This window comes from Giraffa tippelskirchi, chromosome 2 (assembly GCF_054371585.1).
Source record: "Giraffa tippelskirchi isolate mGirTip1 chromosome 2, T2T-mGirTip1v1.2.pri, whole genome shotgun sequence".
Lineage (NCBI taxonomy): Eukaryota > Metazoa > Chordata > Mammalia > Artiodactyla > Giraffidae > Giraffa > Giraffa tippelskirchi.
The window spans coordinates 103,623,617-103,639,070 of record NC_137276.1 but is presented as its reverse complement, the minus strand read 5'-3'; the positions used below and the strand labels follow the sequence as shown (position 1 = coordinate 103,639,070).

At 41.3% G+C, this 15,454-nt stretch overlaps 1 protein-coding gene and 1 long non-coding RNA gene across 17 annotated transcripts in view; one reads left to right on the top strand and one right to left on the bottom strand.

The window, feature by feature from the left end:
• NEK11 (NIMA related kinase 11) overlaps positions 1-15,454 on the top strand; it is a 278,952-nt gene that overhangs the window by 79,810 nt on the left and 183,688 nt on the right. For 14 of the 16 annotated variants that reach the window (XM_081569871.1, XM_081569867.1, XM_081569866.1 and 11 more), the window contains one exon: positions 1,714-1,832. The exons of 1 other annotated variant lie outside the window; for it this stretch is intronic. In XM_081569871.1, the coding sequence (XP_081425997.1) occupies positions 1,714-1,832 (119 nt within the window). Of the gene's footprint in view, positions 1-1,307; positions 1,621-1,713; positions 1,833-15,454 lie in introns of those variants that run through there. One more of the 16 variants, XM_081569881.1, reaches the window with a different exon arrangement.
• LOC145538215 (uncharacterized) lies at positions 2,633-14,488 on the bottom strand. The gene is made up of 2 exons (XR_014076731.1): positions 14,143-14,488; positions 2,633-2,809 (listed from the first exon to the last, which is right to left on the bottom strand). It is a non-coding gene; the product is annotated as an uncharacterized LOC145538215 (long non-coding RNA).

Genomic DNA, 15,454 nt, shown 5'->3' with positions numbered 1-15,454 from the left:
ACTCTCACATCCATACATGTGACTACTGGAAAAGCCATAGCCTTGACTAGATGGACCTTTGTTGGCAAAGTAATGTCTCTACTTTTAAATATGCTATCTAGGTTGGTCATAACCTTCCTTCCAAGGAGTAAGCGTCTTTCAATTTCATGGCTGCAATCACCATCTGCAGTGATTTTGGAGCCCCCCAAAATAAAGTCTGACACTGTTTCCCCATCTATTTGCCATGAAGTGATGGGACCAGATGCCATAATCTTAGTTTTATGAATACTTTGGCCACCTCATGCAACGAGTTGACTCATTGGAAAAGACCCTAATGCTAGGAAGGATTGGGGGCAGGAGGAGAAGGGGACGACAGAGGATGATATGGCTGGATGGCATCACCGACTCGATGGACACGGGTTTGGGTAGATTCCGGGAGTTGATGATGGACAGGGAGGCCTGGCGTGCTGCAATTCATGGGGTCGCAAAGAGTCAGACACGACTGAGCGACTGAACTGAACTGAACTGAAAATTCTAAGCATAAGGGGAATTATTCCTAGTTTTATGTGGGTACATATTAATATGTAATGTAATATAATAAAGACAATTCTTAGGTAATATTTAGGTAATATAATAAAAGTTAATACCCTTTAGAAGAATTTTTTTCTTGCATGAGATAAAGATAGACCCAGCTAGCCAATAGTTAAAGTGCTGAAGACAGAGTTTCTTCAGTAAACACTGATGGGAGTAGAAAGAACTGAGCTCCACTGTGCTGCGCACGAAGTGACTGGGCAATTTAAAGGGAGAGTAATGGAATGGATAAAGTCCACATAAAGTGGACACAGTGCTGACAAAGGTCCATATAGTCAAAGCTGTGGTTTTCCAGTAGTCATGTATGAATTTGAAAGTTGGACCATAAAGAAGGCTGAGTGCTGAAGAACTGATGCTTTTCAACTATGGTGCTAGAAGAGACTCTTGAGAGTCCCTTGGACTGCAAAGAGATCAAACCAGTCAACCCTAAAGATTCATTGGAAGGACTGATGCTGAAGCTGAAGCTCCAGTCCTTTGACCACCTGAGGTAAAGAGCTGACTCACTGGAAAAGACCCTAATGCTGACCCTAAGATTGAGGGCGGGAGAAGGGGGCAGCAAAGAATGAGTTGGTTGGATGGCATCACCTACTCAATGGGCATGAATTTGAGCAAACTCTGGGAGATAGAGGACAGGGAAGTCTGGTATGCTGGTAGGGTCACAAAGAGTTGGACATGGCGCAGTGACTGAACAACAATGAAGTGGAGGCAGAGGAGGCAATGCAGGCAGGGGCCTGAGCAGTCAGGGAGCTGAAATATGACAAAAAGTGGGAAGCCAGTTGGTTCCTTTGAACCATCTGATTTTGCTAGCTGGCACTTATTGAAGTTGGGCTCCTGCCCTCCCAGCAAGTAGGGGACAGGGGCTCCATCTTGAGGTGTGGCTGAAACAATTTTTTTTGGCAGCCTTGGGGTTTATCAAACAGGGTCATCCTAGGAATGTGACTTTGAGCTGTTAGAAATATGTTAGCATTTGTTCAAGTCTTTTTTGACCAAAGGGGATGCCTAGTTGAGAAGAGGGCTCCAGAGGCTGGCAGCTTTTGGCCAAGTTGAGAGGTATTGCAGTGATAGTATTAATAACTGAAGGAAACATACCAAATATATATATATGTATACATATACATATATATATATACTGTTTTGTTTCAGGGTGGAGATCTGGACTGTAAAATTCAAGAATATAAAGAAGTTGGAAAAACCTTTCCAGAGAGTCAGATAATAGAATGGTTTATCCAGCTGTTGCTAGGAGTTGACTACATGCATGAAAGGTATGTTCATTTGTTACTGAGGCACAGAGTTTTTTTCACAGTCATGTCTGAATATGAAAAATGAAATTTGAGAGGTAGAATGAAAAGGAAGCAAGTCCAAAGGTAAATGACTATACTTAGATATCTATGATATGCTTTTTTTATGAAGAAACTGTCGAACGATTATACCTAGAGGATTTACTTGATTACCTTTTTTGTTGTTCTAAAAATTGCACTGACTTGAAATACAAAACAGAAACTTGTATTAAATGTATTTCTCTATATCTGATCCTATCCTGTGAGCCATAAGCATTTCTCCAGTACCTTTAGCATACTATGAATTTATTACATCTTCCAGCAGGCTTGAGCTGTGAATACCCTAGCATGCTAGATTTTGGGATTACTTTGGAGTGTGTCAGTGCACATCTAAATGTGTTCACATCTCAAGATGAGCTAAGAAATTAAGGCAGAAGATATAAGTGTTCAGACCGAAAGTCAGTTTTGACATTAAGTATCTGATAAAGAAGGTCAAAGTATGCTATATGGGTTCAACTATTTATAATTTGCCTTTGCAATATTGGCCTCAAATTTTTTTTTAAATGTTATACTATTTTTCCTGCAGGTAAAAAGCAAGATGTTTTAGATGTTAAATGTTTTATAGACCCATAATATGATAAGAATGCATCTGGAAAGATGAACATACATAGACAAATAGAAGTAGATGCTTTGCGATTTCCATGTTAGCTTTTAACTTAGGACTGGTAACATTCTTATTGAACAGAAGTGGAAGTTTGTAGGGTACACCAAGGCCTGGCAATCCATGAATGTCAAATAGTTTTAATGTGTCATCTGTGCTTTCTGATGGCATAAAAAGTAATCTGATTATTTGGTGCTTCTTCTTCTGCTGATTCTGTATATCTTCTGAAACACATGCTTGATGAGACAGCCACTGACTTACTGACAATTCACAACAATCTTTTGAATGGTATCAAATTATCCTAAGAGACAATGATAAAAGAATATTAAACAATCTTTTAATCAACTACCAAAACTGCTGAATATAAGACCTCTGTGTACATACAGTTATATTTGTATTCCTTTTATTTTCTCTACTATTCCTTGGCATATTTGTTAACTTAGACGTAGGGAAAACAACACCTATAAAGATGCCAACTTTGGTCTTCAGTGTACAAAATACAAAAGTGAGATCTGGTTGATTTAGGAACCCAAACATTTTTGATGTATTTTGGGTTGGCTTAGTAATAGTTAAAATAAATGAGTTTAAAATAGTCCTTTAAAGAGAGGATTTAAATTTGTTTTGAATCCTTCAGCGTTCTAAGAAAGTCATTAAATAGGGCTAAATATTTGGGTATTTGCGGATATGTAGATCTGAAATACCATACTTTGTGATTCAGATAATAAATGATGCATCTTTCATTATGTTATTGTAACCAGTTATTGCAAAGTTTTTCTCTACAGATGGGGAAATTTCAATTTCATACTTAAATGTATTCATTCACTTATTAAATGGTGTTAAGAGTCAGGAAGATCCCGTGGAGAAGGAAATGACAACCCAGCCTTGCCTGGGAAATTCCATGGACAGAGGAGCCTGGTGGACTAGAGTCCACTGGGTTACAAAAGAGTTGGACATGACTTAGTGACGAAACAACACAGTAATAAAACAAAAAATAAAGCCTAAATTCTTCTGGGTCAAAATGGCAGAATAGAAGGATATGCACTCATCTCCTCCTGCAAGAGCACCCAAATCACAGCTAGCTGTTGAACAGCCATCTACAGGAGGATGCTGGAATCCAGCAGAAAAAGATATCCCACGTCCAAAGACAAATAGGAAGCCACAGCCAGATGGTAGGAAGGGTGCGATCATGATAAAATCAAATCCTATACCCACTGGGTGGATGACCCACAAACTGGAGAACAATAATGCCAAAGAACTCCTCCCACTGTTGTGAAGGTTCTGAATCCCACATCAGGCTTCACAGCCTGGGGATCTAACAAAGGGACTGACCTTGAAGGCCAGTAGGATTTGATTACAGGACTTCCACAGGACTGGGGGAAACAGAGACTCCAGCCTTCGAGGGCACAACAAAATCTTGCGTGCACCAAGAGCCAGAGGAAAGGAGCAGTGACCCCATAGGAGACTGAACCAAAGCTACCTACTAGTGTTGGAGGGTCTCCTGTGGAGGTGTGGGTCAGCAAGAGCATACCACAGGGATGGGGGCACTGGAAGCAGCAGTCCTTGAAGGTCCCTTTGGTGTAAGCCCTCTTGAAGGTAGCCATTAGCCCTACCCAAGAGCCTGCAGACCCCAGGGCTGGGTCGCCTCAGGCCAAACAACTACCAGGAAGGGAGTCTAACTCCACCCATCCGCAGATAATTGGATTAAAGCTTTACTGAGCAAGACCTTGCCCACCAGAGCAAGACCCAGTTTTTCCCACTACCAGTCCCTCCCATTGGGAAGCTTACACAAGCCTCTTAGCCTCCTCCATCAGAGGGCAGAGACATTACTTTGCCTACAAAGGTCCATCTAGTCAAAGCTATGATTTTTCCAGTAGTCATGTATGGATGTGAGAGCTGGACAATAAAAAAGGCTGAATGACAAAGAATTGATGCCTTCAAACTTTGGTGCTGGAGAAGACTCTTGAGAGTCCTTTGGACAGCAAGGAGATCAAACCAGTCAATTGTAAAGGAAATCAACCCTAAATATTCATTGGAAGTACTGATGCTGAAGCTGAAACTCCAATACTTTGGCCACCTGATGCAAAGAGCTGACTCATTGGAAAAGACCCTGATGCTGGGAAAGATGGAAGGCAGGAGGAGAAGGGGTTCAACAGAGGATAAGATGGTTGGATGGCATCGCCTACTCGATGGACATGAGTTTGAGCAAGCTTTGGGAGATGGTGAAGGACAGAGAAGGCTGGTGTGCTGCAGTCTATTGGGCTGCAAAGAGTCGGACACAACTGAGCAACTGAACAATGGCAAATCAGAGGGCAGACAGAAGAAGCAAGAAGAACCACAATCCCACAGCAGCTAGAAAAAATACCACATTACAGAAAGTTAATCAGGATGAAAAAGCAGAAAGTTATGTCCCAGATAAAGGCATAACATAAAACCCCAGAAAAACAACTAAAGAATTCAGAATAATGATAGTGCAGATGATCCAGGATCTCAGGAAAACAATGGAGAAGATGCAAGAAATGTTTGCCAAAGACCTAGAAGAACTAAAGAGCAAACAGAGATGAATAATATGCTAGAAGAAATCAATAGCAGGATAACTGAGGCAGAAGAACAGACAAACAACCTGGAAGAAAGAATGGTGGAAATAATTGCCACAGAACAGAATATAGAAAAAGAATGAAAAAAAAAATGAAGACAGCCTAAGATACCTCTGGGACAACATTAAATCTTCCAACATTTGTATTATAGGGGTCCAAGAATGAGAAGAAAGAGAGAAAGGACCTGAAAAATATTTGAAGAGATAACAGCTGAAAACTTCCTGAACGTGGGAAAGAAAATAGTCAATCAAGTCCAAGAAGCACAGAGACTCCCAGGCAGGATAAACCCAAGGAGGAACACATCAAGACACATAGTAATCAAACTGACAAAAATTAAAGACAAAAATAAAATATTAAAAATCAATTTAAACCCAAAAGAATGATTCTTTTATCACATGGCATGGACACTTATGAATAATGACGTGTGAAACTAAGAGTATTCACAGTTCACTCAAAGCTACCTTGAGGCTATAGCCCTGAAACTCCTTCCTTATGCTATGTTAACACAAAAACCCAACCTTGGTAACTTAGGACAGTCAATTCTTGCTTTTGTTGCCTATTGGCAGCTGCAGATCCACTTTGAGTCTTCCTGTCTCACTGTCTATACTGAAGGAGCAGCTCATGTGTTCTGTTGGCAGAGGAAAAGCAAGCAAGTTAAGGGAAACACTCAGAGACTCTGCTCAGAGTGATCTGCTCTCCATGATATTTGCCTGGTCTATTTGCATGCCGTGGATCCAAGCAAGTCAAATGACCAAGTCCAGTGGAGGTGCCTGTTCCTCCCAAGGGGGACACTCACTGCCAAGCACAAGAGATGCAAATATTTGGGAACAAGAATACAGCCTATCACAGTGTTTCCCTCAACCTTCTACTTAAATCTTTCAACTATAGCCAATAAAAGATCTATTTACAAGCATTATTCCAGCCTTTTCCTCTTATGGTCTAGAGTACATATTCAAATGTATTTTGAAAATTCTGCTTACAAATAAGTTTGGAAGATTACTTTGGAACAAAGAAGAAGATGAATTAGGCTCCTCTGTTGCCAGTGCCTTGAGAATTACTTTAGTGCATGTGATGGTTAATTTTATGTGTCAGTTTGAGAGGTCTCTGAGATGCCCAGATTAAACATTGCTTCTGGGTGTGTCTGTAAGGCAGTTTCCAGATGGGATTATCATTTGAGTTGGTGGAATCTGTAGACTGTCCTCTTCAGTATGGTTGGACACATCCAGTCCCTTGAAAGTCCGAACAGACAAAAGGCAGAGAAAGAAGGAATTTGTCCCCATTTTCCTGCTTCATTGAGGAGCTGGGATGTCTCACCGCGTCTTCTGGCCTTGGGTTGAGAGACTTAGTCCATTGACTCACCTGATCTCAGGCCTTCAGACTAGGACTGAATTATACTATCAGCCTTCCTGGGTCTTCATCAAGCAAAAAAGATGATTAAGTAGAAAAATAAGCACTCATCTTCTCCTGCGAGAATATCAAAATCACAACCATCTGCTGGACAACCATTGATAGGAGGATGTTGGAATCCACCATCATGCGAAATGCTAGGCTGAATGAATCACAAGCTGGAATCAAGATTGCCAGGAGAAATATCAATAGCCTCAGATATGCAGATGATACCACTCTAATGGCAGAAAGTGAAGAGGAACTAAAGAGCCTCTGAATGAAGGTGAAAGGAGGGTGAAAAACCTAGCTTAAAACTCAACATTCAAAAAACTAAGATCATGGCATCCAGTTCCATCACTTCATGGCAAATAGATGGGGAAAAAATGGAAACAGTGGCATGTTTTATTTTCTTGGGCTCCAAGACAGTTACTGCAGCCATGAAATTAAAAGACACTTGATCCTTGGAAGAAAAGCTAGGACAAACCTAGACAGTATATTAAAAAGCAGAGGCATCACTTTGCCAACAAAGGTCCATATACTCAAAGCTGTGTTTTTTCCAGTAGTCATGTATGAATTTGAAAGTTGGACCATAAAGAAGGCTGAGACTGAAGAACTGATGCTTTTGAACTGTAGTGTTGGAGAAGACTCTTGAGAGTCTCTTGGACTGCAAGGAGAGCAAACCAGTCAATCCTAAGGAAATCAACCCTGAATATTCATTGGAAGGACTGGTGCTGAAGCTGAAGCTCCAGTACTTTGGCCACCTGATATGAAGAGCCGACTCATTGAACTCATCTGATCCTGGGAAAGATGGAAGGAAGGAGGAAAAGGGGATAACAGAAGATGAGCTGGTTGGATGACATCACCAACTCAATGGACGTGAGTTTGAACAAACTCTGGGAGATGGTGAAGGACAGGGAAGCCTGGAATGCTGCAGACCATGCAAAGAATTGGACATGACTTAGCGACTGAACAACTTCCTGGGTCTTCAGCCTGTCGACAGCAAATCTTGGGACTTCTCAGCCTCCATCTTTGCATGAGCCAGTTCCTTGTAATAAATTTCCATTTGTATCTATATCCATATCTATATATTCTATTGGTTCTGTTTCTCTGGAGGACTCTGACTAATACAGTGCAGGGACAGAAGACTTAAAGAAGACCCTGGAAAAACTAGGAAGAATGAGGTTACAGAAGAAATGAAGATTTTGTTTACTCCTTACATCTTTCCTATGCTTAATTTAATTTGGTTTATTTATACATTTGTAATATTCTAAATCTATGGCATATGGCATACACACTTATAAATAATGATATTAAAAGCTGAAAATATTCACAGTTCACTGAAAGCTATCTTGAGAATGTAGCGCTAAAACTCCTTCCTCCCCCTGGGCCTGAACCTCAGGCACATAGACAGAGCTAAGTTTGTTAAAGGTGTTTGTATCCTGTGAGGCTTGTCACCAACTCCCACAATGCTCCATAAGCTGGACCAGTATATGAGGGACTCAAAGCCTTTCTTCTCTTTGGTTCAGTTAAATGGCCAGTCTTTGAAATGTCATCTTCTCTGGACACCACAGCAGAACTGGGCATGAAGTAATTCCTTGGGGGCAGAGACAATGTCTTGCCTCTCCTTTTTTGCCCCCAGAGATAACACAGAAACCACAAACAAAACAAACTCCCCCCACCCCAACTCATTTCTATTGAAGCGATTCTGTTCCATTAGCCTAGATTTTTTAAGATGAAGTTCAGAGTAGCCTCTCTGAAGAGAGCTCATTTGCTGACATCGTTTGTGCTTTCACAGAGGAGGAGAGAACAAGCCTGGGGCACTTTCCCTAAGATGAGTGCCTCCTCACCTAGCAGCTCACACCTTTCCCCAGCCAGCTTGGTGCATGCCAAGTCACTTCAGTCGTGTCCAAGTCTATGCGACCCTACAGACTGTAGCCTGCCAGGCTCCTTTGTCCATGGGATTCTCCAGTCAAGTATACTGGAGTGGGTTGCCATGCCCTTCTCCAGGGGATCTTCCTGACCCAGAGATCAAACCTGTGTCTCCTATGTCTCCTGTATTAGCTGGTGGATTCTCTACCACTAGCACCACTTGGGAAGCCCAAATGGCTGTTTCGCAAAAGATCGTGTGAGGAATTCATTTTTAACATAGTGAGGCTCCTAGAGAAAGGACCTACTTGGGAATCCAGATCAGTAAATGTGACAGGGGATGGAGGTGTGCTTCCCCAGGTCTAGAGATGGGGAAGTAGAGAGAAGTTGTGTGTGTGGTGTTGTGGAAGATTCCTGCTTTCTCTTGGCTCCCACTTCTTGAGGATGTCCTTAGGTCACTTTTTCCAAGGAGACCCCACTCCATTGCCAGGTGTCAGCAACTCCTACTTTGTAGCTGCATTTGAGAAGGACCTGAAATCACCCCTTGCTTACAGCATAGAGGCTCATCATGGTTCTGGGGGCCCAGGACACCGATGAGGAAGCCAGGCATGAGCCTCAGTATCTAGGACAGTGGCCATGTGGCAGAGACCAGCAACAGGGGCTGCCTGGGCTATGCATCACCACAGAGCCATTGCTTGTGCCAGCACCTTTGGCAAGAAGAATCTGCAGGCTACCCTGAGACCCTGTCGGATAAACACAGGTCTGTAGGGCGGGAGCTAAATTTTCAGAAACTACTCAGATGAGGACTTAAGGGGAAATGAAGACTGTACTGTCCATACCATCTCCACAGTCCTACTCTGGCTCAGGACCTGAGAAAACCCTGCTGTAGCTGCCTCCACAGACCTCACTCTGCTGTGGTCCTGGAGGCTGAGGGTATGGAGAATAGCCTGATGGGGAGATGGAGGCAAAAGCTCAACCATGGTTTTGATAACCACTGTCATCCAGTCTTAATCAGGGCACTTAAATCTCTTGGGAATCATGAAACATAGAAATGACAGGGACATATGTGGAGAGATATTTGAGAGCTATATTTAGAAGAAAGATTTTATATCAACTGCTTGAATTGCTAGTCACCTTGTTATTTCTTGGATTTGATTTCTATATACTTCAAAGGAAAGGATACTAACTTAGTACATGACAGGATGTTTTTTTCTGGACCCATTTTTGCTTACTGTAATCACAAAGTCAATAAATTATACTTAAAAAAACCTTAATCAAGTAGCTTGATATCTGGTTTGTTGCACAGAAATAATTGTTCTGTTACAACAGCTCCAGCCAGTTACTTCCCATAACTGCTTTCTAACATAATGTTTGTCTTGTTCATAAAATACCTAGTGGTGATTTTCGTATTTACATTTTTATATATGTGGTAGCTGTTAATGTGTTATATCTAAAACTCATCATCTACTTGCCTAGTCTGAGTATCAATATTATTTTTCTATTTTGTTGTTCTTCAGTTACAAACTCGTGTCCGACTCTTTGCGACTCCAAGGACTGCACCATTCCAGACTTCCTGTCCTTCACTATCTCCTGGAGTTTGCTCAGAGTGATGCCATGCAACCGTCTCATCCTCTGTCATCCCCTTCTCCTCCCTTCAATCTTTCCCAGCATCAGGGTCTTTTCCAATGAATTGGCTCTTAATATCAGGTGGCCAAACTATTGGAGCTTCAGCTTCAGCATCAGTCCTTCCAATGAATTTTGAGGGTTGATTTCTTTTATGATTGATTGGTTAGAGTGCCTTGCAGTCCAAGGGACTCGCAAGAGTCTTCTTCAGCAACATAGTTCGAAAACATCAATTCTTTGACCCTCGGTCTTTATGGTCCAACTCTCACATTCGTACATAACTACTGGAAAAACAATAGCTTGACAATATAGACCTTTGTTGGCAAAGTAATGTCTCTACTTTTTAATATGCTGTCTAGGTTGGTCATAGCTTTTCTTCCAAGGAACAAGCATCTTTTAATTTCATGGCTGCAGTCACCATCTGCAGTGATTTTGGAGCCCAAGAAAATAAAGTCTGTCACTGTTGCCGTTGTTTCCCCATCTATTTGCCATGAAGTGATGGAACCAGATGCCATGATGTTAGTTTTTTGAATGTTGAGTTTTAACCCAACTTTTTCATTCTCATTTTTCACTTTCATCAGGAGGCTCTTTAGAGCCTCTTTAGAGCACCCTTTCTGCCGTAAGGGTGGTGTCATCTACTTATCTGAGGTCATTGATATTTCTCCCAACAATCTTGATTCCAGCTTGTGCTTCACCCAGCCCAGCATTTTGCATGATGAACTCTGCATAGAAGTTATATAGGCAAAGTGACAATATACAGCCTTGATGTACTCCTTTCCCAATTTGGAACCAGTCCATTGTTCCATGTTGGGTTCTAACTGTTGCTTCTTGAGCTGCATACAGATTTCTCAGGAGGCAGGTAAGGTAGTCTGGTATTCCCATCTCTTGAATAATTTTCCAGTTTGTTGTGATCCACAGGTCAAAGGCTTTAGCATAGTCAATTCAGCAGCAGTAGATGTTTTTCTGGAATTCCATTACTTTTTCTGTGATCCACTGGATGTTGGCAATTTGGTCTCTGGTTCCTCTGCCTTTTCTAAACGCAGCTTGTACATCTGGAAATTCTTTGTTCAAGTACTGCTGAAGCCTAACTTGGAGAATTTTGAGCCTTACCTTGCTAGCATGTGAAATGAGTGCAATTGTGCAGTGGTTTGAACATTTTTTTGGCATTTCCCTTCTTTAAGATTGGAAGGAAAACTGGCCTTTTCCAGTTCTGTGGCTACTGCTGAGTTTTCAAAAAATGCTAGCATATTGAGTGCAGCACTTAAACAGCATCATCTTTTAGGATTTGAAAGAGCTCAACTGGAATTCCATCACCTCCACTAGCTTTGTTTATAGTGATACTTCCTGAGGCCCAGTTGACTTTGCACTCCAGGATGTCTGATGCTAGGTGAGTGATCACACTATCATGGTCATCTGGGTCATTAAGACATTTTTTGTATAGTTCTGTGTATTCTTGCCACCTCTTCTTAGTATCTTCTGCTTCTGTTAGGTCTTTGCTGTTTCTCTCCTTTATTGTGCCCATCTTTGCATGAAATGTTTCCTTGGTATCTCTAATTTTCTTGAAGAGATCTCTAGTCTTTCCCATTCTGTTTTTTTTTTTCTCTTTTTCTTTACATTTTTCACTTAGGAAGGCTTTCTTATATTTTCTTGCTGTTCTTTGGAACTCTGCATTTAGTTGGGTATATCTTACCTTTCTCCTTTACTCTTCAGTTCTCTTCTTTTCCTCAGCTATTTGTAAGGCTTCCGCAGACAACCATTTTGCCTTTTTGCATTTCTTTTTCTTGCAGATGATTTTGATCAGTGCCTCCTGTACAATGTTATGAACCTCCACCCATAGTTCTTCAGGCACTCTGTCTATAGATCTAATCCCTTGAATCCATTTCTCACTTCTACTGTATAATCATAAGTCATTTGTTGTAGGTCATACCTGAATGGCCTAGTGGTTTTCCCTACTTTCTTCAATTTAAGTCTGAATTTGGCAATAAAGAGTTCATGATCTGAGCCACAGTCAGCTCCCAGTCTTGTTTTTGCTGACTATATAGAGCTTCTCCATCTTTAGCTGCAAAGAATATGATCAATCTGATTTCAGTATTGATTATCTGGTGATGTCCATGTGTATCGTCTTCTCTTGTTTTGTTGGAAGAGGTTGTTTGCTATAACCAGTGCATTCTCTTGGCAAAACCCTGTTAGCGTTTGCCCTGCTTTATGTTTTACTCCAAGGCCAAACTTGTTACTCCAGGTATCTCTTGACTTCCTACTTTTGCATTCCAGTCCCCTATGATGTAAAGGGCTTCTTTTTTTGGTGTTAGTTCTAGAAAGTCTTGTAGGTTTTCATAGAACCGTTCAACTTCATCTTCTCGGCATTAGTGGTCGGGCCATATCTTGGATTACTGTGACACTGAATGGTTTGCCTTGGAAATGAACCAAGATCATTCTGTTGTTTTTGAGACTGCACCCGAGTACTACATTTTGGACTCTTTTTGTTGACAAGAGGACTACTCCATTTTGTCTAAGGGATTCTTGCTTTAGACGTATCTTAGTAATAGATCTTATTACTTATATCTTAGTAGTAGATATAATGGTCATGTGAATTAAATTTGTATATTTCCATTTATTTTAGTTCATTGATTCCTAATATGTCACGTTCACTCTTGGGGTGGTTGACAGTGGGCCTGGTTGACCACTTCCAATTTATGTTTATTCATGGACCTAACATTCCAGTCCTATGCAATATTGTTCTTTACAGCATCGGATTGTACATTTACCACCAGATACATCCACAACTGGGTGTCATTTCCTCTTTGGCTCAGCCTCTTCATTCCTTCTGTAGCTATTTCTCTGTTCTTCCCTAGTAGCATATTGGACATCTACTGACCTAGGAAGTTCATCTTTCAGTCTCATATCTTTTTGCCTTTTCATACTGTTCATAGGGTTCTCAAGGAAAGAAGGCTGAAATGGTTCGCCCTTTCCTTCTCAAGTGGACCACATTTTGTCAGCAATCTCCACCTTTCCAAAGATGGTGTTGTAGAAGGATATGCCCTCATTCTCTCCTATGAGTGGTTTTGGAGTCTCTGGCAGAGGCGTGGGTCAACAGTGACCTGCTGCGGGGTCAGGGACACTGACAGCAGCCATCCAGGGAAGGCATGGCATGCTGGCATAAGTCCTTTTGGAGGTGGTGGCGCAGTTGCCTTTTCAATACTTGAACTACATTTTTCACTAACCATTATTCTAGTTTCTAAATCTTCTTTTTTTGCTATGTCTTATCTGTTTTCAAACGTATGTACTGAATTCTTAATTTTGGTAATTATATTTGTTTCAATTTTAAAATTGGCATGCAACTCTTCATAGAATCTAGTTCTCTCATTGTGTCATTTATTTCCTTGAGCATATCATAGTTACTTTAAAATTCATGTCCAACAATTCCAATAGGTGGATCACATATGGATTTGTTTCTTTTTGTTGTTTGTTTTTAATCATTTGGTCTTGTCTCTTGGCATACCTGGTCATTTTTGAGGGAATACTGGACAATCGATATACGTAAAATAGTGCAGACATGTTGGATGATATTATGTTCCTCTCCAGAGGATATGATTTTTTTTCTGGCTGGTAGTAGTTGCTGCTGCTGCTGCTGCTAAGTCGCTTCGGTCGTGTCCAACTCTGTGCCACCCCATAGACGGCAGCCCACCAGGCTCCGCCTTCCCTGGGATTCTCCAGGCAAGAATACTGGAGTGGGTTGCCGTTTCCTTCTCCAGTGCATGAAAGGGAAAAGTGAAAGTGAAGTCACTCAGTCGTGTCCGACTCATAGCGACTCCATAGACTGTAGCCTACCAGGCTCCTCCGTCCATGGGATTTTCCAGGCAAGAGTACTGGAGTGGGGTGCCATTGCCTTCTCCAGGTAGTAGTTGCAGATCACCTTAATACAGTTAGGCCTGAGATAGTTAAGGCTAGGTTTCTGAGGACTGGTCTGTTTTGTTTGCTTTTATTTCCAGTGTTCAGGGTATTCAGCTGAAGACTTTAGTTATTTACCTAGACCCCTCCTCAGCTGTGTGAATCTGCTGAAAGCTCTGCCTCTTAGCAGCTACTTTCTCCTGAATGTCTTGCCCCTGAGCTCCTTAGGATCCAGCAAGTGCCTCAGGTTAAAACCTATTCAGAATGTCAGACTTACTTTTCTTTTGTTCCCTTTTCTCTGGAGAATTTGCCCCTCCCGAGTCCAGGGTGCCTTTGTTGCTCTAGGTTTTTGCTTTCTAAACCCATTGAAACTGTTGCAAGCTCTGGCCACAACACTCTGCTTCTGCCAATGCCCCAGAGGTAAATGCAGTGGGAAGTGCTTGCTCACCTCCATGTATTTCCCTTCTTTTAGGTTCTGGCCCCTCAAGTGCTGCCTACTTTTGTTCACCTTGACTGATCTCTGATATCTTCAGAGAGTTGTTTTAAAAAACTTACTCAGACTTTACATTGTTTAAATTTTGCAGTGTTCTCTGTACAGCTGTTGAAGGTGGGTGATTTAGTGTGGTATAAACTTACTTCATCACAGTTGAAATACATCACAGTGTATTAGTTTCTCAGTCATGTCTGACTCTTTGTGACCTCATGAACTGTAGCCCGCCAGGCTCCTCCATCCATGGGATTTTCCAGGCAAGAATATTGGAGTGGGTTGCCATTTACTTCTCCAAGGGATCTTCCTGACCCAGAGATCGAACCCCAGTCTCCCACATTGCAGGCAGATGCTTTATCGTCTGAGCCACCAGGGAATCCCATCACAGTTGAAAGCTGAGGTCTCAGTTTTGAGTTTTTTATGTCATGATCACATTTTCCCCCTAGATATTCTATTTGGTTGTTTTTCAAATCAGCATCATCTTTTTTTTTTGGATAGCATTCTGTTTCATGTTTTCTATTCTTTATTGTTTTAATCATTTGAAATACATTCATTTTATAGTTTGTATCCTATTAAGTTATCTGAAATTCTCAGGGGTTTAATTTTATTATATATTATCTGCTGACTCAGTTTGCATTTGCTTCTGCCAGATGCCCCAAGAGATTATTAACAGCAGAGAACCAATTTTTATGTTAATTTCTTGGGTTGGGATGTCTTAAAGCCATAGAGCCATAGAGCATATTTGAATTCCAAATGTAAGTGAGCAGATACATGGTTAAAAAATATGAAGGGAGATATTTTTTTCCTCCACTCAAACTTCAGATCTGTACAGATAAGCTTATGATTTTGTTTACTTGTGAATGAATGTTTCTTGGACTATATTTTCTCTTAAGATATGGACCACATATGGGATTCTGACTTTATACATTTCTACTAGTTCCAACTCTCCACATTACATGGGCTCAAGGTCTTGGCTCCTGTGGGTTCTGAGTTCCTTGGGCTGCTGAGAAATCAGCACCTATTGCTCCCTCTGATTTTCAGTTTTCTTTGTGCCTAATCCCCAAAGATTAGCCTCATTTTCTTGTGGACTCAGCTGTGTATA